The 27,210-nt window shown below is 50.6% G+C and overlaps 1 protein-coding gene across 1 annotated transcript; it reads right to left on the reverse strand.

Annotated features, from left to right (window-relative positions):
* Positions 1-3,874: 3,874 nt before the first annotated feature.
* On the reverse strand, positions 3,875-23,538 carry Aldh9a1 (aldehyde dehydrogenase 9 family member A1). The gene is made up of 11 exons (XM_005319856.3): positions 23,314-23,538; positions 21,739-21,884; positions 19,185-19,314; positions 18,250-18,384; positions 16,499-16,695; positions 15,607-15,747; positions 12,818-13,006; positions 12,526-12,613; positions 8,266-8,407; positions 6,091-6,203; positions 3,875-4,535 (listed from the first exon to the last, which is right to left on the reverse strand). Exons 1-11 carry the CDS (start codon positions 23,492-23,494, stop codon positions 4,441-4,443), a joined length of 1,557 nt encoding a protein of 518 aa, XP_005319913.2. The 5' UTR covers positions 23,495-23,538; the 3' UTR covers positions 3,875-4,440.
* Positions 23,539-27,210: the final 3,672 nt, after the last annotated feature.

Genomic DNA, 27,210 nt, shown 5'->3' on the forward strand with positions numbered 1-27,210 from the left:
AATAGGGAGAATGTCACCTTACGTGCTAGAGTATAGAGACCTGACTGCACAGGTACAGTGGGAAAGACTGCACGGGTGCAGCTGACCTAGAGGACGCTGCGAGTGGGCAGAGTGCGACTACTGACCCGAGAACTCACGGGGCCACTGACGGGACACAGCCTCCAGACCTGCTGTCCGGCTCAGGCCCCAGCAGCCTGCTGGAGTATGGGGGAGGCGGGCAGTTCTTCATTTGCACAGGCCACATTCCGAGTGTTCAGAACCTGTGAGGGCTCAGGGAGAGTGTGGACACAGGCCCAACGCTGGGGTCCAGGAGATGTCCAGCCCACCGCCCTACTGCTTACGCTTTGGGGCCGAGTTGGTGACGGATGGAGTGCTGTGGTCAGCCTTGGCCTGGTGACCACGTGGGGCCCTTACCACTCAATTAGGCATTGGACCAGGTCAGTGTGTGCTCTAGTGTCAGTTCCTAAGAAATTTTCACCAGCGAAGAAAAAAATGAGTTTGCCACACTTCAATCCGCCCTTTTTTACATTCAACATTCCTGTATGTGGTGAATGGTAGGTGGGGTGGGGGTCCTCGCTGGAAAAGGTGAGGCAGGCAAGCCCGAGCTGCTCCTGCCTTGTACGAAGCGCACCGCGGGAGGCTGGAGAGCGCCCGATGACGCCAGGCCTGGGCAGGGAGGCCAGAGAAGGTGTGTGTTTCCAAAGCACCCTCCTTGGTCCACCTTGGTCACTTTGGCTGTTGCAGAAAGGACGCAGATGGGGTTCCATAAGGAACAGAGCCTGCCGTGGGTAAAGCGCCCCCAGTGGAAGCTCTTCTAGGGAGCCCCGAGGCCTGGCAGAGGGCCGCAATAGGGAGCAGCCCTGTCTGCAAAGCTGTCCCTCACGTTACCGAGAAGACAACGAAAAAGACCCTGCGACCACCTGATCACTCCACCGTCAGCAGCTGAGCTGTTGGCACATCCCAAAGTCAACTTGCTCCTACAGGAAACACATTCTGAGCTTTGTAGATGGGAAAAACCGACCACAGCAGCCTAGAAAAGCCTGATTAACCCCTACTACCTATGAGTAGCTGTGTGCCTGCGGACAAGTTGCTCAACTTCTCTGAGGTTCAGCGTGCCCGGCTCTAAGTTGGTATGCTAGTAATAGTCAATGGCTACAATTCATTCTTTAATTTTTAAACTGAGAACGGAACCAGGAACATTTTACCACTGAGCTACATCCCCAGTCCTTTTTGAGACAGGGCCTCGCTAAGTTGCTCAGGCAGGCCTTGAACTTGCCTCCCTTCTGCTGCAGCTGGGCTTGCGGCTGTGTGCACCGCGCCTGGCGCCTGGCTAGGACTCAACTTGAAGCCAGAACAGTAAGGCCTGCGCCCTTTGTAGTGGGAGAGGGAAGGTCATGTGACCAGGGGCTGGGCTCTAGCCCAGTCAGGCGTGGAAACACGGGAGCCACCTGCTGGCAAACTCCGCAAAAGCCAGCAGCCGTGCCATCCTGGGAGTGCTTCTTCTCTCTTTTTTAATTCTTTAAACTTACACAGGACAGCAGAATGCATCACAATTCCTATTGCTCATACAGAGCACAGTGTTTCGTATCTTTGTATAAAGTAAGCTCATGCCAACCCATGTCGTTAAACATGTACTCTGGGTTTTTTGTTGTTTTTGCATTGCAATTCTCATTACACATACAGAACAGTTTTCCATATCTCCTTGTATATAAAGTATGTGCACACTCAACTCGAGTCTTGTACTTTGGACACAGGATTGCCAAAGCGCCCACTTCCCTCTCACCTCTAAGGTGCCCTCCTCCTTCATCAGGACCGAGCCATCTCTGAGCTCAGCCCTCTTGAGCATCACTGTGCACTAGGACTTTCCAACATGATGGAAATAATTTGACCACGCACTGTCTAATAACAGCAGCCACAGGTGGCTACTGAGGGCTTGAAATGTACCCAGAACAACTGACAATTTTTTTTTTTTTTGGATACTAGAGATTAAACTCAGAGGCACTTTACCCATGAGCTACCTCCCCAGGTCTTTTTATTTTGAGGATCTAAGTTGCCCAGACTGGCCTCAAACTTGCAATCCTCCTGCCTCAGCCTCCCGAGTCACTAGGATCACAGGTGTGCACCACCACATTTGCCTAACAAGGTGAATCTTTTATTTAGTCTAAATTGAAGTAGCTATATGTGGCTGGTGGCTATGTACTTGGAGAAAACAGCTGACACCAGTGGTCCTCAGCCTCTCAATTCACCTGGGAACATTTTAGGAACTCAGACTCTCAGATTAATTAAACTACATCTTGGTGTGTTTAGAGCTCTCTGGGCAATTCTCACATGCAAAGCTGAGAACCACTGTTCTAATGCACCATGTGGAGAACTCCGTGCTCCTTAGATCAGGTCCAGACCCACAGGCTGAGCCGGGACGGCAGAGTACACATGGATGGGGGGAGCCCTGAGCAGCACCAGGCAACGTGCAGGTTCCCTCTGATCCCAGGCCGGGGCAGCTCTTGCCTTCAGTACACTCTCAGTGTCCACAGGTCGCTGGGCTGGTGCCTTCAGCAAAGGGCACAGACCTCTCCTGCGACCTGGCGCTTCCGCCCGTGACGCACTTCACCCCACGTGCAGCACCGTGGGTGTCCTCACACTGCGCTGTTTATGGCTATGACAAGGAAACCACCTGGACGTGGCTGCAGAGATGCAGGTCTGCGAGGTGCTGGGACCCAACCCAGGGCCCTGCACTGCTAGGCACACGCTGCGCCACTGCGCCGTACCCCCAAGCCACAGTTTTCATGGGTTCAATCCACAGATGTGAAGCCCATGAGTCTTCACTGGGTCTGAGGCTCGGCTCCGAGGGGCTGGCTGCACTGTCCTGGGCCTGTGCCGAGGCAGCTGTCCTGGAGGAGAGCGTGGCTGGGAGGCAGAGAGGAAGTGGCCAGATCCCCGGGTCCCCAGGAACACACCCCGTGACCAAGGACCTCTACCAGCCCCATCAACTAGAGTCCTGTGGCTTCCCGGGGGACCACGTCTTTAACACATGCCCTCTGGGGGATGTTCCACATCCCAGCCCTGGAATTTCCGAGAGGCTCCGGAGGGAGGGCAGCCCCACCGACTCCTTGGTTTCCAGCAAGTGAGACCATTCTGAACTGACCGCCGGAGCTGAAAGGTGACACACGGTGTTGCTTGAAGCCACTGCATGTGTGGTAGCTTGTCACGGCAGACACAGGAACCAGGGAGGGGCACAGGAAGCACAAGGACTGGAGCCCACACCTGGCCTGCACCCACTGCTCACTTAGGGCCCACCTGGGACCAAGTCTTCTCCGACGGTTTCTCCTCCTCAGGGTCAGGCGTGGGCCTGTGCTGGCCGAGTGTGAAACAGAAGGGGCCGCAGCAAGCACCCAGGGCGCTCAAACCTTGGCCCCCGCCCCACTGTTTCTCTGTAGGACCATCAGGAACATGTGCCTTCTGGGGGGTCCCTATTGCCTACGCTGAACAAGCATTCCAAGACACGGTGGGGGACCTCTGTGGCCTGACAGGGTGTCCCGTGTGACCTCGGTGCAAACAGGACACGGTCAGGTCCAGCCCAGTGACGAGGACCTTTCCTTATCTCTGTCCCTATCTGTGACGCTATGTAGGCTGTCACTCATCACCCTTCTGGAAACAGGAAGGGGGCAGGGAAGACGTGGCTGGAAGATCACCGGTCTCTCTGCAGGACATCTCTGCTCATGGGCAGCAGGGACGGAGGGACACACAGCGTGGGAGTGCCTCATAGCAGCTCCATCTGCCCCTGCGCTTCCCAAGAGCAGACCCCGAGCCCTCTGCCTGAGCCCAACGTCCCAGCGTCCCCCGGGAGGGGTGGCGTCCAAAGCACAGCACAAGGACCAACAGCAGATGCACTTTATTCCACTGTTGCGCTCCCGCCCACAAAGAGGGAGTGGAACCTCCTGCCCCCCAAGCTACCGGCCAGAGTCGGGTCCCCTCATCAGCAGCTTCCTGGCTGGAATGACGGGACGAGACTAAAACCGTGAACACCAGGTGTCACCTCTGCTGACCCCACTGGGAGCCACCAGAGTGCGTTCTCCGGGCCAGAGCCCCAACGTGCTCGCGGGTGGAGCACGGGGCGTCCTGGTCCCTCTGCCTGCTCTCTGGAAGTGTGCTGCTGGCTTTAAAGATTTCACAGAAATTTTCACTGAGGAAGATCAAAACCGTCTGGATTTGTGACTAAGTGGCACTTGCAACACATTTTCGATTAGGAAGGTAACTGAAAGGTGAAGAATAAGGCACAACCAATCCCTAACCCTCAAGGGCCCCAAGTCTGGACCTGGAGTGGGTTCAGGAGGCTGGGCACACTAGTGGCAGAATGCCCACCCTGGCTGGGGAGGACCTGGTTCCAACCCCGCGCTGCCTTGTCCAGAGAGCCCCGCCCGCGGACGGCCTCACTGTGGCTGTTCAAAACGCAGTTTCCACATCGCCCATCTCCACGTACACGGTCTTGAGCTGTGAATAATACTCAATTGTCACCCGGCCGTTCTCTCTGCCGAACCCTGAAAGGAAGAGAAAGGGCAGGATGAGCCAGCAGCGCGACTGTCTGAAAGGCCCCGCTGCCCAGAGCCAGGACTCGGGGTTTGAAGCCTGGGGCCGACGTCCTCGGCCCACGGAGCAGCCTTGGCTCTAGGACAGGAGGCAGGTCCACGGGTCTTGGGGGGAAGGGCAGGAAAGTGCACAGGTCTGTTTCTCACCAATAAGAACCTTAATGCTGGGTGCCTACTACACTGGGTGAAGGTCCAAAAATGTTCAGGTTTTTTACTAAGAAAACCTGCTAAAATGTCAAAGCAGACTCCACCACAATCGACCTGTTGTCTCAAAAGGTACTAATTTAAAACTTAACTCCATATAGCAGGTCTCAGCCTCTCGCAAGCCTCTGTACGAGAGCCGCTGTCTGCACCCTGCCTGCTCCCACGGGGAAGGGCCTGCTGCTGATTCCTCTGAGGACTCGGAGTCGAAGACACCGCCCCGTCCCTCGTGGATCAGGTCACTGTGTTCAGAGGACAGTACCCCATGCCCTAGATGGACAGGAAAGGACCAGGTCCCCCCAAAACCACATGCTTCCAGAAGCGCCATTCACAGGATGCCACACACAAAGGTTCTGGCAAGTCCCAGCTATCCTGCATCCCGTGTCCTCGGAGCACATGGCTGGTGGGACCAGCACTGCTTGGCAGACCCTGCTACCTCCTCTCTCCCTCAGGCAGGCCTGGGACAAAGAAAGCAAACCCTGGCCTAGGACCCCAGGGGCCTAAGTAGCAGAGCCCGTGCAGATGTCCCGCACTGAGGTTCTGCGTTCCTGGACAGCACTTGGCCCTGCTTGCCCTTGCAGCTGGTGTTCAGACCTTCTGCTGTTCCTTGAGGACCACAGGGACAGGCATCACAATCAGGGAAAGCACCAACAAGAGTCAGGCCAACACGCAGCTGAGCAGAGTTCGTGGGTCGCACGTTCACCAACGCCGTAGTGGCCGTGAACACTGCCAGAAACGAGGGCTCAGACTCTTAGAGTGGCGCCTGGGCAAAACCCAAGCCCATTTCAGTCTAAATGAAGAGGAGTGTGGGAATCAGCAGATGTTTACAGGCACCAATTGCCAAAAGAAAGAAGCTCTAAGAAACGGCCGCACTCCTGCAGCCTCAAACCCATGACCCTGAGACCTCGGCATCTCTCAGGCGTAGGAGCCAGCCCACAGCCACGGAGCGGGACGAGAGTCACCGAACCTGACTGCTGAATGGCCAGGGGAGAGGCTTTGTAAACTTCCCGGGGTTTATTTCCGAGGCACTTGGCCTGAACCCACAGTGGGCAGAGCTGGTCAGGTAGCCCTGGAGGAGGGTTTAGCAATCGTAGACCACGAAGAAAAAGAAACTCTACCCCGACGGCAAACCTTTCCCGGAGGTGCATCCGCAGTCCCCCAGCCCGGCTGCACAGCAGAGCCTCCTGGAGAGGCCTGGCCTCCAGAGACGCGGGGCGCGGGAGGGCCAGGAGCCTCCCTCCTGCCCCGGTCTGCAGAGGGGACGATGGCCCGCCTGAGCCAGTGCTCTGCACTCGCCAGCACCCACCTGACTTCTTGTAGCCCCCGAAGGGCAGCTCCACCGGGCTGACGTTGTAGTTGTTTATGAAGCAGGACCCCGCCTGAAGCTCAGCCGCCACTCTGTGAGCCCGCTGGATGTCCCTACCAAGAAGAAGTGCTGGTCACTACAGCGTCCTGTGCCACACTTTACAGGAAAAGTCAGACTGCTGGTCCTAATAGCCCTAACGTCTTGCCAAATTTTTCTTTTTTCAAAATGTTTTAAAAACTTTTATCAACAAGGCAAAACAGGCAGAAATTAAGAATTTATAGTTTCACCCCAAAGACATCCACAAAGTAAACAGCAACAGGGCTGCGAGAGGAATTCCACGAGAAAACCGTCTTCAACAAAGGGCGCAGGAACTAGAGAGCCGCGAGCAGCACTCACACACAGGGGCTCGGGCACAGGTCACAGACCTGACATCTGAGCAAACCCGGGAATAAACCTGCATGACCGTGGGTCCCCCAAAGCCACATGAATTGACACCAAGTTACAGAGAAAATTGACTTTGTCAAAATAAAGATTTGGGCTGCAAATAAGACTAACAAGAGAGTGAAAAGAGGGGCTGGGGTTGTGGCTCAGCGGTGGAGAGCTCGCCTAGCACATTCCAGACCCTGGGTTCGATCCTCAGCACCACCTAAAAATAAATAAAACAAAAATGTTGTGTCCAACTGCAACAAAAAATAAATATTAAAAAAAAAAAGAAAGCGAAAAGAAAACCCACAGATATGCAAATCAAAACCACCAGACAGCTCTCCACACCGGGGTCGGTAAACTCAGGACAGACAACCAGGGCTGATGGTGTACAGAGCTGGGACCTCCGTGCACCCTCAGGGGAACGTAAAATGGTGCCTTCCCTCTGGAAAACAGGTTGGCTGTTCCTCAGAGAGCGGAACGTGAAGTTAGCAGTGACGGGCATGTTCGCTGCCAGGCGCACAGCCAAGAGAATGCTCGTGCCTGCGCCAGCCAAGATGTGAGCAGCAGCACTTCCTAACAGCCCAAGGCTGTCACGGGAGTGGACCGGCTGTGCGAGGTCGCCGAGCAGCAGCAGAAACAGCCCAAAGCCAAAGGCGGCGGATCAGTACAATGGAATATGGTTCAGGAGGGGAGAGGAGCAGCCAGCCCATGTCAACACGCTTCATCACGCGTGAAGCTTCGAACATTGAGGAGTGGAAGAAGCCCGTCCCAAAAGACACACGTCCCGTGAGCCCATTTACACGGAATGTTTTCAGAACAGGCAAATCCACAGGACAGAAAGGGGATCAGCGTCACCAGGGTCTGGGGAGGACCTGGGGGGCGACTGCGAACCGGCAGGCAGCTCCTCCTGGGGTGAAGACCACTGGGTGGTCGCGCACGGCCGAGGGCACTGGGAGCTCGGGGAGTGGACGGGCTGTACGAGGCCGCGGAGCAGCAGCAGGCGGGGCTGGGCCTGCCCAGAGCTCAAGGGTCACTACTTCAGGGGCCAAAAGGGAGCCTGGCTTTCCCTCTAGGCTCTGCCCACGAAGCCACCGAACGCTGAACCCGGGTGTCAACAGACAAGCAGCCCCTGTGTAAAGCAGCCTCAGAAAATGGCTTTCCTACCGCCAAGGACCAATCAGATTCCCGTGTGTCACAGAAACCCGCAGGAGTCTTCACAGACCCCTGGCTCCCAAGCTCCCTACCTCTACCACTGGGGCTGGACTTCGTACAGATATCAGTCACAAGATCCCTCACGGTGGTCACACTGAAGAGCAGCCCAGAAACCCACAGCACAGAGACCCCACGGGAGCTCCAGTTAGGAACTGCCAAGACACGGGAGACCGTGATCCTGAGGGCTACTGACCAGCAGTCACAGGCACGCGGGCATTTAAACTCCTTTACAGGTATGTTTCAGAAGACACCTAGGTGAATGCTTTACACAGATCAGAACCCTAAAGGCCTTATTCAATGACAGACCAAAGAGGACAGAATTTTCATCATCAAAGTCTAGAACTCAATTCACACCTGACAGCAGGGTGCAGGCCTTCACAGCAAACCACTCAACACTGCTTTGGCATCTTCTGACTTAAACTGAAGCAAACAGAAAGTGCTGCCCGGTGAGGGCAGTGGGCAGCGACAGATTTAAGCAGGCTGCAGCCCCACCCCCCCACCCTCCCCCTCCCCCCTGCCTGGGCGTCCTGCACACACCTCGTGAAGACGCCAGCTGCCAGTCCAAAGGTGGTGTCGTTGGCTCGTTCCAGAACCTCGGCTTCAGTGTCGAAGGGCAGGATGGACATGACGGGTCCGAAGATCTCTTCCCTCACACAGGTCATGTCGTCTCGGCAATCAGCTGCAGACATTCACAACAAAGCCCGTGTCACCGGAGCCAGCGTCCACGGTCAACAGGAGAACACTCAGCGTGCACTGCCAGTGGACACAAACTGCAGCTCCCTTTCCACCTGGCAACGTCACAGGACTCACCACGGACTCGCAGCCAGGTGTAATCCTCAGTCCACATTCTGTCACTCACCATAAGGACTTGGCTAAGGAGGACGGGGCCCAGGCTAAGCCGACAATGCTAGTGACCCGGGAGGCTGAAGCAGGAAAGTTCAAGGCCAGCCTCAGAAACTTAGCAAGAACCTGAATCTAAGTGAAAAATAAAAAGTCGTGGACCAACTCTGGGTTCAATCCCCAGTACCAAAAAAAAAAAAAAGGAAGCAAGAAACTAAGCATCTAAAATAGAGGAAATGATCCTAATGATTAAAAAAAAAAAAGAACTTCATAAAATTTTTTTGGTTTTGGATTTGGTTTTTTTTGGTACTGGGGACTTAACCCAGGGGCACTGAACCACTGAGCCACAACTCCAGTCCTTTTTTTTTTTCTTTTGAAACAGGGTCTCACCAAATTGCAAAGTTGCTCAGGTTGGCCTCAAACTTTCTTTTTTTTTTAAAGAGAGAATGAGAGAGGAGAGAGAAAGAGCGAGAGAATTTTTAATATTTATTTTTTAGTTCTCCGCGGACAGAACATCTTTGTTGGTATGTGGTGCTGAGGATCGAACCTGGGCGGCACGCATGCCAGGCGAGCGTGCTACCGCTTGAGCCACATCCCCAGCCCCATGGCCTCAAACTTTCAATCCTCCTGCTTCAGCCTTTCAAATCCCTGGGACGATGGGTGTGCACCACCCCTCACAGAACACTTTTATGAAGCTGCTAAAAGCAAAGTATTTTTTGTTTTTGTGATGCTGGAGAGTGAGCACACACATGGGCCTTGCACACACTAGGCACTACCCCTGAGCTACAGTCCCAGCCCTAAAAGCAAAGTCTCTGAAGAAAACTTAGTTGAGTAATGTCATGATAAAACACTCACCAAAAATGATATAAAACTGTATACAGTATCATCCAAATTGCTCTTAAAATGTTACACATAGTTGGGTGTAGTAGCTGGCGCACACACCTAGCTAAAAGGAGGGGAGTTAGGAGGATCACAAGTTCAAGTCCAGTCTCAGCAACTTAGTGAGGCCCTAAATAATTTAGTGAGGTTCTGTTTTAAAATAAAAACTGAAGGGCTGGGGATGTGGCTGAAGCGGTAGCGCGCTCGCCTGGCATGCACGGGGTGCTGGGTTCCATCCTCAGCACCACATAAAAATAAAATAATGATGTTGTGTCCACCGAAAACTAAAAATAAATAAATAAAAACTAAAAAGCGCTGGGGATGTAGCTCAGTGGGAAAGTGTCCCTAGGTCAGTCTCTAATGCCAAAAATAAATTAATAACTATATACATAAAAGGTTATATATTTTTACACATCTTCTTAATGACTGTGATATAATCAGAATTTAAAACAATGTCATCAAAATCCAATATAAAAATATAAACTAGAAATAAATAATTGAGGAGGTGTTCACTTTACACAAAAATGCATTTAAGATCCTTTATGTGGCCCAGCACAGTGGCATTCACCTGGAATCCCAGTGACTTGGAAATCTGAGATAGGAAAACTGCAAGTTTGAGGCCAGCCTCAGCAACTTCAGAGGTTCTGTTTCAAAAAAAGAGGGCTGGGGGATGTGGCTCAGTGGTTAAACGCCCGGTGGGTTCAATTGCCAGGACCATAAAAAAAAAAAAAAAAAAGAAGCTAAATTCCCTAAAGAGACCCGACTCACACTGGACATCTAAAATACGCACATCTAAAGAAGTTCCTGTATCTGGATGTCCACTACTAAACCTGAACCCCGAGACTCAGGGCGGGGCGCTCTCCTGCACTCATCTGCGACCGGCCCACCTGGCATAACCGCCAGAGCGAGAAGTGCTGGCTGAAAGGCTGTTACACCTGGAAAAGGGCTCAGGGCAAACGGAGCTCGGGAGCCACCTGGAAACACCAACTTTCAGTCCCCAGGCCACTGTCCACAGACCTGCAAAGACGGCCATCCCACAGCCTCTCAAGAGACAGGCTGGACCCTTACACAGTACACTGGACACCTGAAAGTCACTCTGTACTCTGGGGACACCTGAACTACCCTCAAAGACACATGGCAAACACTGAGTCTGTATTTAAGGACAGTTTGTTAGGTTCTAACTCTTCAGAAACTAGTGGTCTGTTTACCATTGTTAGGAAAACCATTAGCCAGGACAGACAAGTACTCAAGACAGTTAATTCATCACTCAATAGTCCCCAAAGATATTTTACCACCTTATACAGACTGACGACACAGCAGGGCGGTGGGCAGCGAGTTCTGTACTGGGAATCAAGAAAGAGGGTATAAAAAGGAGCTGCTGAGATGTAAGGTCTGGAGAGGCTTCTGCCGGAAACCTGTCACTCACCATGTGTCAGTCCCTCCCCTCCTGGGGGGGAACTGAAAGAGTGAGGCTCTGGAATGAGCCATTTCCAAGGTCTGACGTACATAAACATAAGTGTGGGTCTATTAAAGGCAGATTCTAGTTACCTAAGTACATGTATGAAGACATGAATGGTGTGAAAATACTTTGTGCACAACCAGTGACTTGAAAAATTGTGCTCAATATGTGTAATATGAAATGAATTGCATTCTGCCATCATGTATAACAAATCAGAATAAATAAACAATTTTTAAAAATCAGTATGGATTATGCAATACCTGGATCCAATGCCCCAGAAATCATTTATTCCAAATGACTTAACTGCAAATTGTCCCCACAATCTCTGCCTTTTTAAATTTACTCAGGTAAATTTAACATAGTACACTTTGATAATCTAATAAATGACTCTAGGCCCCATTGCAAAAAAAAAAAAAACAATGCAGATTCTAGGCCTCAGCCCGAGAGTGACATTTAGGGGTCCACAGCAAGAAACTGAAATCTGCTTTTTCAACGAGTTTTCCAAGTGACATTGATGCAGCAAACACAACCAGGCTTTCAGAGTCACTGGATAAGATCAAGAGCTTCCAGCTCCCTGCTTAGGGGCACAGCCTGTTTACTTTTGTTCTAATTGGAAAATATACGTTCTGCATAAAATATTCAGAAATGCACATTAAACAACCCAAATCACCTTTAATCCCAGCATGCAGAGAAATCCACCACTAATACAGTGGTATGCACAGTCCACTCCTTCTTTTGCCTCGGTAGACATTTTGCTAACAGATTTGGGATAATCCCATGCACACTACTATGGAACCTGCACTTGTTATTTAATAGTGTCCAAGGTTTTCCTGTTTACTATTCACTTACTAATGCAAGCTGATCCACGATATGGATGCAAGGTTCACAGCTTTTAAACATTAGTGATTCCGCCTATAGTAACAGTTAAAGGTTAAGCCACATCAAACATCAAGTATTAAAAACTGACACCACAGGCGACCTCGGAGATCAGCTTAGTTTATCAGATAAAGTGTAAGGAATTGTGCAACATGGCTCAACCTCTATAGAATTTTCTAAAGCCTAAACTTACATTTTCATAGGAGATCCTAACACATTGTAAATGATAGAGACTGGTAGGAGCAGCGTTTAGAATAGCGGCTCCCTCTGAGGCAGGAGGAAAGAAGGGGGTCTCAGCAGGATGACCATGTGGACCGGACAGTCAGGCCAAGAGGTTTTTAAGATTAAAAGGAGGTGCTAATATTGTTAAAGTTACATATTTTTTAAAAGATTAACACACCATCTGACATATTGGTTTCATTCACTGATGCTCTAAATTCAAATATCAAACAGTCTTCACTGAGGAAGTGAACTCATGGCCTAATTTTTCATCAAACATGCACTTCCGTTTGTCTCTCCCTTTCACCTTTTTGGACTCTGTATTTGCCGTCCCAGGCAAACCAGGCAGAGGCTCCTCTGAGACCCCAGAGGGCTTGGCAGCAGCGCAGGGATCCACTCCTGCCCGGGTGGAGATACATGGCTTGCCAGCTCCTGCTCCACACCAGATACACAGCTTACAAACATGAGTTTCTCTCCATTCACTGTTTAAGTCAGACCATGTAAAAGCAAACGAGAAGACGTACTTAACACACAAGGTCTCATGTAATATCCATCTTTCAGTTTGGGATCCTGGGGTACATACGGATCTCCGCCACACAACACTCTGGCACCCTGCCCAAGGAGAGAAGAAAGCACCTGTCATCCACAGGCACCCTGGTGGCCGAAGCCACCCCCCACCAAGAAGCAGACGCAGCCAGCACCCACCCCATCCCACGCCCCACCCTGCAGTGCCACACTGCTCAGGACACCCATAGCTCTGGACACAACCCAGAGAAGGGCACCCAGCCCCTCGCCCACCAGCCTCCTCTCGGTCACCTGCTGCTTTGCCGACTTAACAAACCCCAGGACCCGCTCCAGGTGTGGCCGGTTGATGAGCGGGCCCATCCTCGTATCTTCCAGAAGGGGATCTCCAATTTTTATCTTCTGGGTCTGTTCCACCACTTCTTCCGTGAATTTATCAAGAATCGCCCTTTGCACAAACACTCTTGTGCCATTGCAGCAAACCTAAGGGGCAGGTGCAAGACAAAACGTGCGTAAGGGGGAAGGGCAAGCAAAAACCCCACAGCTTTAAACTTATTTTGAGGCACAACAAGTTTTTAAAGGATATTTTCAACTCTAAAAATTGTCCCTGTGCTGAATAAGGACGGTATGTGTGACTGTGCTCACACCACTCTGCAAACATGAGTTTATTTTTATTCCGTTCATCTGAATTTCCTAAGTCCACTGCCGTCTTGCCCATGATGCCTGCACCTCCTGCATTCTTCTCATGTGCAACCTGGCTGTGCAAATCAAGGAGGAGGGGACCAGGTAGCTTGGGAGGCTGAGGCAGGAGGATCACGAGTTCAAAGCCAGCCTCATCAACTTTGTGAGGCCCTGTCTCTAAAAACAGGGGAGAAGGGCGTTAAGCACCCCTGGGTTCAACCCCCAGTATCAAAAAAAGGGTGGGGTGGGGAGGATTGGCCAGGTAAGAAAGAACGAACAAACGAACGAATAAAAATACCAAATATCAGTAAGGATGTAGAGAAACTGAAAAGGGGGGCCCTGCTGGCGGGAACATGGGCTGGTACAGCCGCTGTGGAAAACGGGAGGAGGCTCCTTCAGGAACGACCACACGACACGTGAATCCTCCTCTGGATTCACATCTGAGACTGAAGGCAGGGACCTCTACAGATTGGACATGCGCACATCAGTGCTCTTTCTCACAACAGCCAGGAGATGGAAAAGACCCATGTCCCTCAGTCCAAGGCTGGAGGGACAACCTGACGCATACACACCACGGAATACTATTTAGCCTGTTAAAGGGGAAGAAGTTCTGATACACAGTGCCACACAGATGAACCCTGGAGACGCTTAGGTGAAAGAAGCCACAAGTAAAAGAAGAAATACTGTACAGTCCCGTTTGTAAGGACCTGGAACAGCCAGGTCACAGAGCAGCAACCAGGGAACAGAGTTGTTACCTAATGATTTCAGAATTTCCGTGTGGAGGAATGAGTCAGCTCTGGAGATGGATGGGTGACGGCGCTAACTGCACACAACATACATGTGCTCAATGCCGCCGGGTATGCGAGAATGGTCCCAGTGGCAAACTCTGTTTTGTTGTTGTTGTTGTTGTTTTTAGTTGTACATGGGCACAATATCTTTGTTTATTTATTTTTATGTGGTGCTGAGGATCGAACCCAGGGTCTCACACGTGAGAGGCGAGTGCTCTACCGCTGAGCCACAACCCCAGAGCCTCTGTTATGTTTTACTGAAAAAAACAACAGTGTGTAAGGAACTCACACAACCGCCCAAATAACCAAACAGCCCTGAGGACAGACATGTCTCCAAAGATGTAAGCTGACGGGCAGGTATGTGAAAGGTGCCCGGCAGCCCTAGCTGCTGGGAAAAAGCAAAGCAAAATCTCAGTGCCCCCGCCTGGCGCCTGTCAGGACGGCTACCGTTGGGAAGACAGAAGACAGGAGCGTGTTCAGGGACGTGCAGGAGGGGAGCCCGCCCTCTCTCAGGGGACGTGACTTAGTGAGCCACTGTGGAAACAGTGTGGAGGCTCCTCCAAAACCTGCAGCACAGCCACACAACCCCCTGCGAGAACGTCCAAGAGCAAAGCTCGGCAGCCACAGAGCGCGGCGCGCACCAACACAAAGACACCGTGGAGCAGGACACGGGTGAAGCCAAGTCCTCGACCGTGATGCCCGTGGAGGGCGAGCTGCGCCTGCAGACGGGCTGGCAAGGGGAGGCCCGCGGAGGGAAACCCCTCACCAGGCGTCAGCGAGAATCGGTGTTGGTGACAGGCTGCGAGAGCCTGACGAGGACAGGTGGCTCAAGATGTCCCCAGGAGGCTAGCTCCCCCGAGGCACAGGCGAGGCTTCAGTGAGGGCCGCCTGAGCGCAGGCTCACGGCCAGACCGCGTCACACACCGTGCTATCCCCACCATAAGGGCGCAAACTGATGCGAAGCCGATCATCAAGAACGTCAGACCACCCCAAGGGAGGGACCTCTACAGAGCAAACGTCCAGGTCCCCAAAGATGGTCACCTGAGGAGCTACTCCAGCAAAAGGAGATGAGACAGACGGCCGTGATCACTGCGCGTCACACAGAGGTCAACGGCTGTCACGCCCAGGTCTGTGTACAATTTTAAAAAACAGTGGTAACTTGGAAGGAGGAAAAAGAAAAGCAGTCAACTGAATGCAGCGCCATCTCTGAACCTTGAATGAGAAACTTTTTTTCTTTCGCTAAGAGCACATCGATCAAACGAATGGCAAAATTCTACTGATAATACACATTAGTCCACCCTGTCAGGGTGGATCTTCTGATTTTACCAGGTGTGCTGTGCTTATATGAAATAAGGCACTTGTTCTTAGGAACACTGAGGGCGTGGAGCTTCGGGGCCAGGGCCCACGACTCCCTCTCAAGTAGCTGGAGAAACTTAGTAAGTACACGGAGGTGCACACCCACGAGGAGCCACGAAGTCAGAGCTGACACTTCAGCGGCTCATGGGGAGTCTGCGTATTGTGTAGGCAACTCTCTTGTCTCAAAGGTCTTCAGGAGGAAGTAGGAGATGCTGCAGACGGAGCGGCTCCCCCAGCCTCCTCCAGTGACGTACGCACCTGGCCTTGAGTGAGGAAGTTGGCCATCATGGCCCCCCTCACGGCATTCTCCAAGTCGCAGTCGGAGAAGATGATGAGTGGAGACTTGCCCCCGAGTTCCAAGGTCACAGGTTTGATCCCTTTAGCTGACAGTTCCATGATCTTGGAAAAGACAGACAGAGCATTCGGAAGGAGGACTCCAATCAGACTGCACTCCACAGAGCTCAGCCTGAATCCACAAGCCGCCTGACTACCAACCCGCAGCCTCTTTCTCCTCAATATTCGGCCTATTTACACTTTTCTTTTCCAGAGCCAGGTTGATGGCATGTGCCTGTAAGCCTAGCTGAGGCAGGAGGATTACAAATTTGAGGCCAGCCTCAGCAACTTAGCAAGGTCCTGTCTCAAAATTATAAAAAGGGGTGGGAGGCAGCTCAGTGGGAGAGTGCCCTAGGTTCAACCCCAGTACTATAAAATACTAGCTGATTAAAATGTTCTCTTCCAGAAAACTGAAGAGAGTCCACAGAGGCCCCCTGAAACTCTGAGGGGCTTTCCCTGGGACCACTACAGTCAGAATGGCCGCGTTACTGCCACCGTGTTGAGGCAGCAAGCCCAGAACGCAACGCAGGTCACAATGACAGATGTGAAATACCAGGGAAAACACCCTTCCTCTGTGGGAGGCACAAGGCCACCAGGCCTCCCCCGAGACACGTCACCTCCCCAGGCAGGAGCAGGGGCTGCACCCACCTGCCTAACCAGGACCCCACGCGAGCGAGCTCCCCTCCACGCTCCTACGGGGAACTCCAGAGCTTGGCCCCAAGGAACCCCCTGCCCCTTCCAACTGGTTAGGCAGAAGCCAAAGAGAGTCCCATACAGCCTGGGCAGGCCCTCCAGCCACGTCCAGAAGCCGCCTCACCTTCACACCAGTGGGCACACTTCCAGTGAAGGAGACCTTGGCCACGTCGGGATGCTGACATAGAAACTGGCCTGTGGCGGCCCCTCCCTGCACCACATTGAAGAGCCCAGGAGGCACGCCGGCCTCCGCATAGATCTCAGCCAGGAGCAGGGCGGAAACGGGCGTGAAGGGAGACGGTTTAAAGACCATAGCGTTACCTGTGTGAACCCAAAACACAGACTCGAGACCTGGTCTCTAGGAAACCAGAATAATCCCAGTGTTTCCTGTCCCCCCTCAGATCCCACAATTGCTGTTTTAATAGACATACCTTGTCCTTCATTTTGGCTTCTATCATTAAACACACCTGAAAACACACCTGCCAGTCTCACACCTGCACAGCTGGCCGTGCACATAAGGATCCTATTAACACCCTTGGCAGCACCAAGAGGTAGGCACAGTTAGTTTCATTTTATAAAAGCTGACACTGAAGACCTGCAGGGTTCACTTGACTAGAGTCCCCAGAGCTGCTGGCTTGATTCTGACACTCTTTCTCCTCCATCACACTGTCTCTCAAAATAGGAGCATGGACTCCTGTAATCCCAGCAGCTTGGGAGGCTGAAGCAGGAGGATCGAAAGTTTAAGGCTCTAAGCAACTTAGCAAGACCAAGTATCTAAAAAATAAATAAAAAGGGCTGAGGATATGGCTCAGTGGTGGTTAAGTACACTAAAGAGAATCCACTAAAACAAAGAGCCCCCATGGCAACAGGACTCAAGAAATTCTCTAACGTGGCATCCTAACAGGCTTTTATCGCTAGGTTTTAAGTTAAACAAACTTTTTCCCTACAGACTCTTTTTTTTCATACAGTACAAGGAAACTGCTTCCTGGCCACCTACTTGGCCACCACAGCCCTTCTATCATTTCTCTCAAGACCCTTCAAGAAGGGGCTTTGCCTTCTACTCCCAACCCAAGTCACACTCCTGCTAGTGTCAGGAGCTGCCACATAAGAACCAAGTGCCCCTTAGCTCTAAGCAATGAGAGTGTGGAGCTGTGGCAAGCCAGCCATGGGCTGTGTGTGTGCACTATGAGCACTGAGCTCACAGGGTGGACTGAACCAACGCTGGCCCTCTGTTTGGGAGGGGACGTATGTGTCTTTTTGTGTCTTTTTGCTAGCTCTGCCTGTGATCCCCTGCAACATGAGATGGACGTGGCCTTCCTAGATGTCAGTCAACCTGCTGACAGCGGACATCAGAAGCCAGACTCAACCCCCTGAAACCTGACCCCTTGCCTCATCTGAATGGCTTCTCCCCAATAAAAGGGTTCAGCACCTGCTCCTCTCTCTCTTTATTGCCTGCCTTGCTCCCCTTGTGGGAGCTGTGGCTCATGAGTGGTCACTGAACCCAAAGAAAAGGTACTTTCTGTGTCTGTGTTTTTATTTAGTCCCCAAATTCACTTGGAGTGACCCTGACCTGTCTAGTTGTGTGATGCGACATGCTAGAAATTCTTATCCAGAAAAGACAAATCTAATTCGACTGAAGAACAAAAATTAGGTTTCTTTCTTCCATATACAAAAATTAGCTGGGCAAATAAAAAGTGGGACCTCGTAGATGCGATCCAGTGTGGGACCTGAACATCAGCTCCCTGGGGGCCAGGCAGGGCAGGTGGGGACACGTCCTCTGAGGCCACTGTGCTCTGAATTGTGCGAATGTGGAGAGGTGAGGGGGAGAAGACGGGGAGAATGGACGCTCCTGGAACAGGAACAAGTGCCTCTTACCGCAGGCCAAAGCAGGAGCAGACTTCCAACAGGCGATCTGAAAGGGGTAGTTCCAGGCTCCTATCCCCACACACACCCCAAGTGGCTCTCTTCTGGTGTAACCAAAGGATCCTCCTGGGAGCTGGACGTGTTCACCTAAGGGGAAGGCAGAGGTCAGAGAGGAATGCAGGCCGGTGCTCTCAAGCTTCTCCAACAGCACCCCCAGTGACTGGTCGGCCGACACTCCAGGCAGGCCAGCCTCCTTCTGCCCCAAGACACTGCTCACCGTGCCCACTCTTCCTCTCTGTTTTTTTGTTGTTGTTGGGGGTGGGGGGAGTTGGACCCAGGGCCAGGGCCTGGCACATGCTGGGTAGTGCTCTACCACTGAGCTACAGGACCGGGTTTTTTATAAAATTTTATTTGAAGACAGGGTCTCACCAAGTTGCCTAGGCTGGCATCAAGCTCACAACATGCACTCATCCGACTTAATCCTCTAAAAATTCCTCTACCAGGATAACTTGATGAAATAAAATGGTAATGTGGAGAAGCTTGGAATAGGGGAGAGTCTGAGGACCCAAGAACCTCAGACTGTGGCTCCCCTGCTCAGGTGGGCCTTACCAACCGCCCAGTATGGATCGTTGCCAACTTCATAACTTGTCAAAGAGTTCTTTGCTCAACAGGTGACACTGGTAAAGATGACAAGCTAACGCTTACAAAAACTGTTTTTCAGCAACCTGGTCCAAAGCTCAAGCACCATGCCAGGCGCTTTACTTGCAGCATGTCATCGAATCCTAAAGACAGCCCAAGAAGCTAAGCTGGAGGTTACAGCTCCAGCTCTGATAAGGAAAACCAGTGAACATACCCCCTCCCCGCCCCGGAGAAGACTGTGAACCCGGGCTTCAGCCCTGACCTAGCTTCACTCAGAACCTCTGCTCTTCGGCCCTCTGTTGGCTTACCAGCCAGGGACCCAGCCAAGCCCGCAAAGTACTCCAGGCACTGCCAGCAGGACTCCACGTCCAAGCGGGCCTCAAAGACGGACTTGCCATTGTTGATGGTCTCCACAGTGGCAATGTCCTCCGTTCGCTCCTGAGGGCACAACACAAGAGGAGCCCTAAGACACGTATATCTGGAGGCACTCAGGGCCTACACGACATGCACTACTTGGTTTTTTAAAATAGCAACAGCTTTCACTTTCAATGAAAATGAAAGGAATGGCCCCGTGGCATTTGGCAGAGAGATGCTTCCTGCCCTCCTCTCCAGTTCGCCAAGCGACAGACACATAAGCCCACAACCTCTTTACAAGCTCAGTCGAAAAACAGTTCCATGAAGAGTGATGCTACGTTTCTGTGTCTTCCTGTGTGCATATGTGGGCCTGAGCATATGGTGAGAGAGAACAGTCCTTAGGGAAATGTACAAAAGAAAAGGCATTATTCCCAGAGTAGATTTCAGAGCAAAAGATATTACTAGATACTATTTAGGACTCATAGAAATCATTTTAATTCCAATTCTTTTTTTTCTTGGTACCAGGAATTGAACCCAGGGGCACTTGACCACAGATCCACATCCCCTGTCCTTTTTTTATATTTTATTAGAGACAGGGTCTCACCCAGTTGCTTTGGGCCTTGCTAAATTGCTGAGACTGGCTTTGAACTTGTGATCCTCCTGCCTCAGCCTCCCAAGCTGCTAGAATTATAACTTTTTTTAATGTTTATTTTTTAGCTTTAGGTGGACACAATATCTTTATTTTACACTTATGTGGTGTTGAGGATCGAACCCAATGCCTTGTGCATGCTAGGTGAGCGCTCTACCACTGAGCCACACCCCAGCCCCTACAGACATTTTTAAGAAGACATAACCATGTATGTTCATGAATTATTAAAAAGAAAAAAAGGACAAACCAAAATAATTATCAGCTTAGAATGATAAAATTAAATTAGTTTTTTTAAATATTTTTTCAGTTGTAGTTGACACCATACCTTTATTATTTATTTTTATGTGGTGCTGAGGATCGAACCCAGGGCCTCGCATGTGCTAAGTGAGCACTCTACCACTGAGCCACAACCCCAGCCCCAAATTAAATTCTTAACAGGAGGAATTTTTTTTTGTCAAGAAAAAGTTCTCCGTGACTGTTTTGAATTTCTGCATGGTCCAGGCTTCTGCGCCAAGAACTGGGCAGGTGATATAAATGGCAAAGGCTTGGGAGGCAGAGACCACGTCTCTGTCAGGCAGAGAACTCTGGAGCAATATGGACACACAAAGCTCTCCGCTGCCTGCTCCTGGTGACATGCGCTTACATTTCAGAGTAAAAATCTCAGTGACCCTTCCCTCTGTACCCCAAAAATGGGCTTAATGATAATCTCTCTCCAGAGGACAGGAAGGGCAAGATGTGCCAGCAGCCCAAGACAGGCTGTCTCATAGGTTTAGGGTTCCCCTGGGGTACAACCCATGTACAAATGGACAGGCATCACCTGAGGGGAGGAGCCTTGGAAAGCCGAGTTCAAGTCGGCTCTGCCTGCTACACTGTGCTCTGACACACCATCTTCTTCTCCGACCCCAGAGCCTCATGTGTTGTCAGAAATGCATACACACTCGTGCAAGTAGGGCAACTCTCAACCCTGTTACTTAACACACTTAGACCAAGCTGGGTGTAGTACACCTACCTGGGGCAAAATACAAAAAAAAAAAAAATCAATTTCTCCCCAATTACTTAGTGGGCTAAGGCAGGAGGATCACAAGTTTAAGGCTAGCCTCCAAAACTTAGTGAGGCCCTAAGCAACTTAGTGAGAATCTGCTTGCTCCTCAATCCAATCCCCAGTAACCCTCCCCCCAAAAAAAAAAGAAGAAGAATCCCCACAGTCCTACTACTCGGCTATGCATGACCCATATTTCAATGTGAATTCTTCTGAATTTTACAACTTTACTTGATGAATACCCATTAGTTTCCATTTATAAGATTCTAAAAATTTATGTGGTTTTTTTTTTCTTTTCTCTTTTTTTTTTTTTTTTTAAAGGGAGCATGTATGAAACTATTACATCTTTCCAGGCAATTAAAGTAAAAAAACAAACTAAAAAAGGAAGATACAATTAAGTATTAGAAGAAGAAATATAAAAAGGAACTAACATACAAAATGCATTAAAAAAAAAAAAGGAGACAAGCCACATAAAGTACATTATAATTCAAAACAAATACAGAAGAGAAAATCTGCCAAGGGAGATGGCCAAAAGCCAAGATCCAGTAAGAAATGAAAGCTTGTTTTTCATACCAAAGGGAACATGTGGCAATGTTTTTCCACTTCAACAAACATTATATAACCTGGAGCTGTAGATGTGGGAGAGCTTGTGTGAGGCCCAGGCTTCAATCCCCAGCACCAAAAAGAAAAGTTAAACCTAATGTTGCACCAAATTTAACTACAAAGAACCCTTGAAGCAATGTGTGAGGAGCCTTCTGGAGAGGAATATATTAATACACACCTTTATTATCTTGGCAGAGGGGAATATATTAATACACACCCTTATTATCTTGGCAGCCTCCAAGAGGATTCGGCACCGCTCCAAGCCAGATTTCTTACTCCATAGTTTAAAAGCAGCCTTTGCATTTTGAACAGCCAAATCTACTTCCTTTTCACCAGAACATGTGAAAGTAGCTATTATTCGGCCTATAAAAAAGGAGAAAGTCAGCTTCATCTCAAATTTTTGCAACATATTTAAATAAAATTGTGTATTAATGTGTTTTTAGGGATCCCCTTCCTGTTTTTAAGTATGGTCTGGTTTAGTGACCACTGCTATACAAGTAGTTTTTTGTGTGTGTGTTTGTTTTTTTGGTAGTCATTGACCCCTTTGGAATCTAATAAAAGTTGCAGACCTCTCTCCAGAAAAAAGCACTTAACCACATTTCAGACTGAGAAAGATCATGTCCCTTGTTGTAAACTAACCATGTTTGGGCTGATAACCCCTGTCCTGTATTCAGAGTTGAGTTCACTAACATTAACTTTCTAAAATATCGGTGCAAGGGCTGAGGATGTGGCTCAAGCGGTAGCACGCTCGCCTGGCATGCGTGCGGCCCAGATTCGATCCTCAGCACCACATACCAACAAAGATGTTGTGTCTGCCGAGAACTAAGAAATAAATATTAAAAATTCTCTCTCTCTCTCCTCTCTCACTCTCTCTTTAAAAAAAAAAAAATCGGTGCAACACTCCTTACTACTTCTCACAATGGGGGGGATGGGGGAGTTGTAGCTCACAGGGTAGAGCTCTTGCCTAGCACATGCGAGGCACTAGGTTCCATTCTCACCACAACACAAAATAATTTTTAAAAAATAAGAATCTCAGGGTCTTGCGAAATCAGAATTGAAAGGAATCAGTCTTCTGGATGTAAACTCTTACTTTCAAATCCCTTTCTATTCTCTAACTCAGTCATACCACTGACACTGGATAAATATGGTTAATAAGCAGCAATATCAGAAAAAGACATTACTAAAAGCAAGAAATGTTTTTCCCCAAAAAGAAAACAGTCTTTCTTACTCCAACTTTATTCCCTATCTCTACCTGGGGCAAAATACGAAAAACAAAATCAATTTCTTTAGACCCGTAGCCCAAGGATTGTAACCAAAACCAACTAAATCAACAAAAATTCTTTAAGAATAGCAACTCAACATTTCCTTTTCACAAAAATTCCTGGGACTCCGCTTTTTGCGGAGATATTAAAGCCTGCAATGTCTGTAACACACTTGAGCAGCTGAAAAGGCTGCAAAGGCAGCGAGGCAGACTGCAGATAAGGTCCCAGAGCCCTGTTCGTCCCCTCACCGGGCCCGAGGGGCGGAGCCATGCTCCCGCCCAGCCCCTCGGCCAGCGGTGCTCCGCTGCCCTCCCTGTCCCCGGGGGGCCGAGCTACCTCAACGCCCAGCCCCTTGGCCTGCGGCCTCACGGCTCCGCCACCCTGCCCCTGGCCCTCTGTCCCTTGCCCCCTGCCCCAGCACTCCCTGAGCACCCGGCCTGCCTGCCCGCGCGCCGCCGGTGCGGAGGAGGGCGGCCGCGGGCCCGGCCGGCTCTGCAGGGCGCCGCCCCAGGGTGACCGCCGCGCGTTACCGGTGGCGGGCTCGAAGGCCGTCTCGGTGCCGGAGGCGTCCACCGGCTCCACGCGGGCCCCGCCGCGATAGTTGAGGGGCTGCGACACTGTGAAGGTGCCAGTGCTCATGGCGGCGACGCAAGCAGGCCGAGGGGCGCGGAGCAGCGTGGGCAGCGCGGCCAGCAGGGCTCGGAGGACCATCTGTCTGCGCGGAGGTGGGCGCCGGGCCGCGGGGCGGGGCGGGGCCTGCGGGGGCGTGTCGCAGCTTTCTGGGCGTGGCCGAGGGCGGGTGGTGTGAGAGAGAGGCCTGATTGGCGGATCGTAGCATGCGGGGCGGGGAAGAGGGCGGGGTTTAGGCGGGGCCTCACTGCCGCGGGGTCAGGGCGGACGGGTCCCAGGAAGAGCGGCGGGCGGGGGCAGAGAGGGCGGGATCGGGGGAGAGGAGGCCCCCTAGGGGGCGGGGCCGGGGAGAGGAGGCCCCCTAGGGGGCGGGGCCGGGGAGAGGAGGCCCCCTAGAGGGCGGGACCGGGGGGAGAGGAGGCCCCCCTAGAGGGCGGGGCCGGGGGAGAGGAGGCCCCCCCTAGAGGGCGGGACCGGGGGGGGAGAGGAGGCCCCCTAGAGGGCGGGACCGGGGGAGAGGAGGCCCCCTAGAGGGCGGGGCCGGGGGAGAGGAGGCCCCCCTAGAGGGCGGGGCCGGGGAGAGGAGGCCCCCTAGAGGGCGGGACCGGGGGGAGAGGAGGCCCCCCTAGAGGGCGGGGCCGGGGGAGAGGAGGCCCCCCCCTAGAGGGCGGGACCGGGGGGAGAGGAGGCCCCCTAGAGGGCGGGGCCGGGGGGAGAGGAGGCCCCCTAGAGGGCGGGGCCGGGGAGAGGAGGCCCCCTAGAGGGCGGGGCCGGGGAGAGGAGGCCCCCTAGGGGGCGGGGCCGCGGAAGACTGGTCCCTGGGAGGGCGGCAGGTCCCAGGGGCCGGGGCGCTGGGGAGGCGCTGGCCTGGGCACAAAAGTGGGCGGTGGAGCAGGGCCGCGTGGCGTGGTGAGATCCGAGTTGGGGGAGACTGCGGCCTAGGGGGGGCGGAGCTAGGACACTGGGGGGTCGACTGCACCAGGAGGGTGGAGCTGCACCTTCGGCTCCTCCACCCCCAACCCCAACGGCTGAGGGGACACCCTTTTCCTGGTCCGTATTTGCATAGCACTTTTGTGAGTGTGTGTGTTCGCGCGCCCGCGCGCGTCCCGGAGGTCCCAGAGCCTCCAAGCATGCTAGACCCGGGCTACACAGCCTGGCAAGACACCGTCAAAGTATTTTTGGAGCGTGTCATCGCTTGCAGTCATCCCAGGATCTCACTCTTGATCTTATCGCCCAGAGAAAGCAGAAGATTGGCCTGCCAGGGGTCCTACTTTAGTCGTTATTTCACCCTTAACCTGTTTTGTCCCGTCGACCAGATGGGGAACACCAATAAAAACTTAAACTTAATATATAATCTATAATAATAAAATTAAATAATTATAATGTATACAAGCTCTAGATTATGACGTCCGACCTGCCTTAATGCACCTGCATCAATTTCACTGAAGTGTTCCCAGATTTGAAAATTTGGGACTTGGGGTTTTTTAAAACGTATAATACTTGTTTAAGCATTACTGTGAAGGCCAGCGAAGGGGCTGCCAAGGAGATACACGGTACTATGATGTGAAATGCTTTTAAATTCTAAAAGCAATGTAAATGCTGATGGTGACAAACAGTGACACAAACAAGCCTGGTGTACAGGGTACAAAGGGCGAAGGCCACATGTAAAGGTGAGGGGTGAGGGAAATCTTCCACCTGCTACCCCGGCTCACCCAAGGTCTCAGACAGCAAAGGGATTTTGCACAAAGGCAGTCTTGTGCATTCTTACTCAACTTCTGTGCATCTGCATAGAGACCTTCATGAAGAGAAATCAGTCCATGATGCATGTGGAAGTTCTCTTGCAGCTTGTTTCTCCTCCAGAGGATGCAGTCGTGGTAGTCTCTTCTTCTTCTTCTCCTTCTTCCTTCTTCCTCCTTCTTCCTTCTTCCTTCTTCCTCCTTCCTTCTTCTTCCTTCTTCCTCCTTCCTTCTTCTTCCTTCTTCTTCCTTCTTCTTCCTCCTCCTTCTTCTCTTTTCTTCTCTTTTTCCCCCTGCCTGCCTTTAGCTACCAGCACATCTGCACAATATTAGAAGTGTGGTTTTTAGGTGTAGAGCAGAAAATAACTATTCTGGTGAATTTTTCCAACACCATACCAATTTGTTAATCCTTTCAATGCTACTGATAGGTGCAGGTTTTTGTCTTCAAATGGAAATGGTAGTGCACAAACTCAGAACACCTGGGCCAAACTCAGAGGACCACCTTTGTTATTATGTTATAGTTAAAGCTCCTTCCTGGGGTTTCATGAACTGACATCCAGACCACTCAGTATAATTGAATCAAGCCTTTATTGAAGCACACCGGTGGCGGCTGACCAGAACATAAAGCTGTTCCCCTGTCAGCCCCGAACAGTTGCAAGGGCACTCCTTATAAGCCTGAAAACCGCAAAAGGGATGTTCGGGGTCCAGCCAATGCAACCAAGCCAGGTTACAGAGCAGGAGAGTGCAGTCAAGCGGCAGGAAGCTTAACCAATCACAGCCCAGTCACCCCAGTTACAGAAACAGAGCCCCATTAGGTAGTTCCGTGTTCTTAAAGGTTTCTATAGCAAATGGAAAAGAACATTTTGCTCCAGTCATGACCCTTCTACATAGCATGGTTGTTTTACAGGATGAAGTCATAAAACAAAATGGAGTCACATTTGCTTCTCCTATCACAACTATTGTCCATCAGAAGCAGACAGTGACACCAGGATTTGGTGATGTGCACCGCAGGCCTCCAGGATTACTGCAGCAAGGATGGGCGATTTATGTGTACAAACACTCTAAGTTCTGTTTGCTTGTTTTTTATTTTTGCTAGTGGGGACTGAACCCAGAGGTGCTTTACCACTGAGCTACACCCCCAATGTTTTTAATCTTTGAGACAAGGTCTTGCTCAGTTGCTGAAACTGGCCTGAAACTTTTCTATCCTCCTGCCTACACCTCCTGAATCACTGGGATTACTGGCATGTGTTGGTGGTGCCTGGCTGTATCTCAAATTTTATGGGACAATACCTATTTAAAATATTCTGCCCAACAAATAAATTTTGACTTGTCATGATTTCTGATGTTTACTTTCAAAATGTAATCATGATGTCTGTTGATCTAATTCATAGATCATAAAAATTGTAAGAAAAGCTGAGTATAGTGGCTCACACCTGTACTCCCAGCAACTTGGGAGGCGGAGGCTAGAGGATCACAAGTTCAAGGCCAGGTTGGGCAACTTAGAGAGGCCCAAAGCTACTTAGCAAGACCCCGTCTCAAATTTAAAAACAAAAAAATGTAAAGGGTGAGGGCTGATGATGTTGCTCAGTGGTAACTGGGTTCAATCAACAGTACCAAAAATATATATATATTTCCAAATTTTGATCTGCACACAGATAATAAGGCTTACATTTCATGAGGGTAACACAGATTCTGTAGTAAAATCCCCTTTTTAAAAATATATTTTATAATTGTATTGATTTTTGTAGTTCACAATTTTTTACTTCCAATTTTGGAAAAAAATTGCTATTTTTATGATTGTGTTTAGTCCCTAACAAGTGATATTTATTGTCTTTATATATCACTGAATATATATATATATATATATATATATATATATATATATATTATAAGACATACGGTCTTTTTTTAATAAAATATATTATCTTTTATTTATTTATTTTTAGTTTGAGTATCCAAATATATTTTCACATATATATTCATATATTTTCATATACATTCATTTATATATGAATATACCCTAATAGCAACCAAATTTCTGCTTATACATTTTCATATATA

The sequence above is a fragment of the Ictidomys tridecemlineatus genome, chromosome 10, assembly GCF_052094955.1.
Source record: "Ictidomys tridecemlineatus isolate mIctTri1 chromosome 10, mIctTri1.hap1, whole genome shotgun sequence".
Taxonomy (NCBI): domain Eukaryota; kingdom Metazoa; phylum Chordata; class Mammalia; order Rodentia; family Sciuridae; genus Ictidomys; species Ictidomys tridecemlineatus.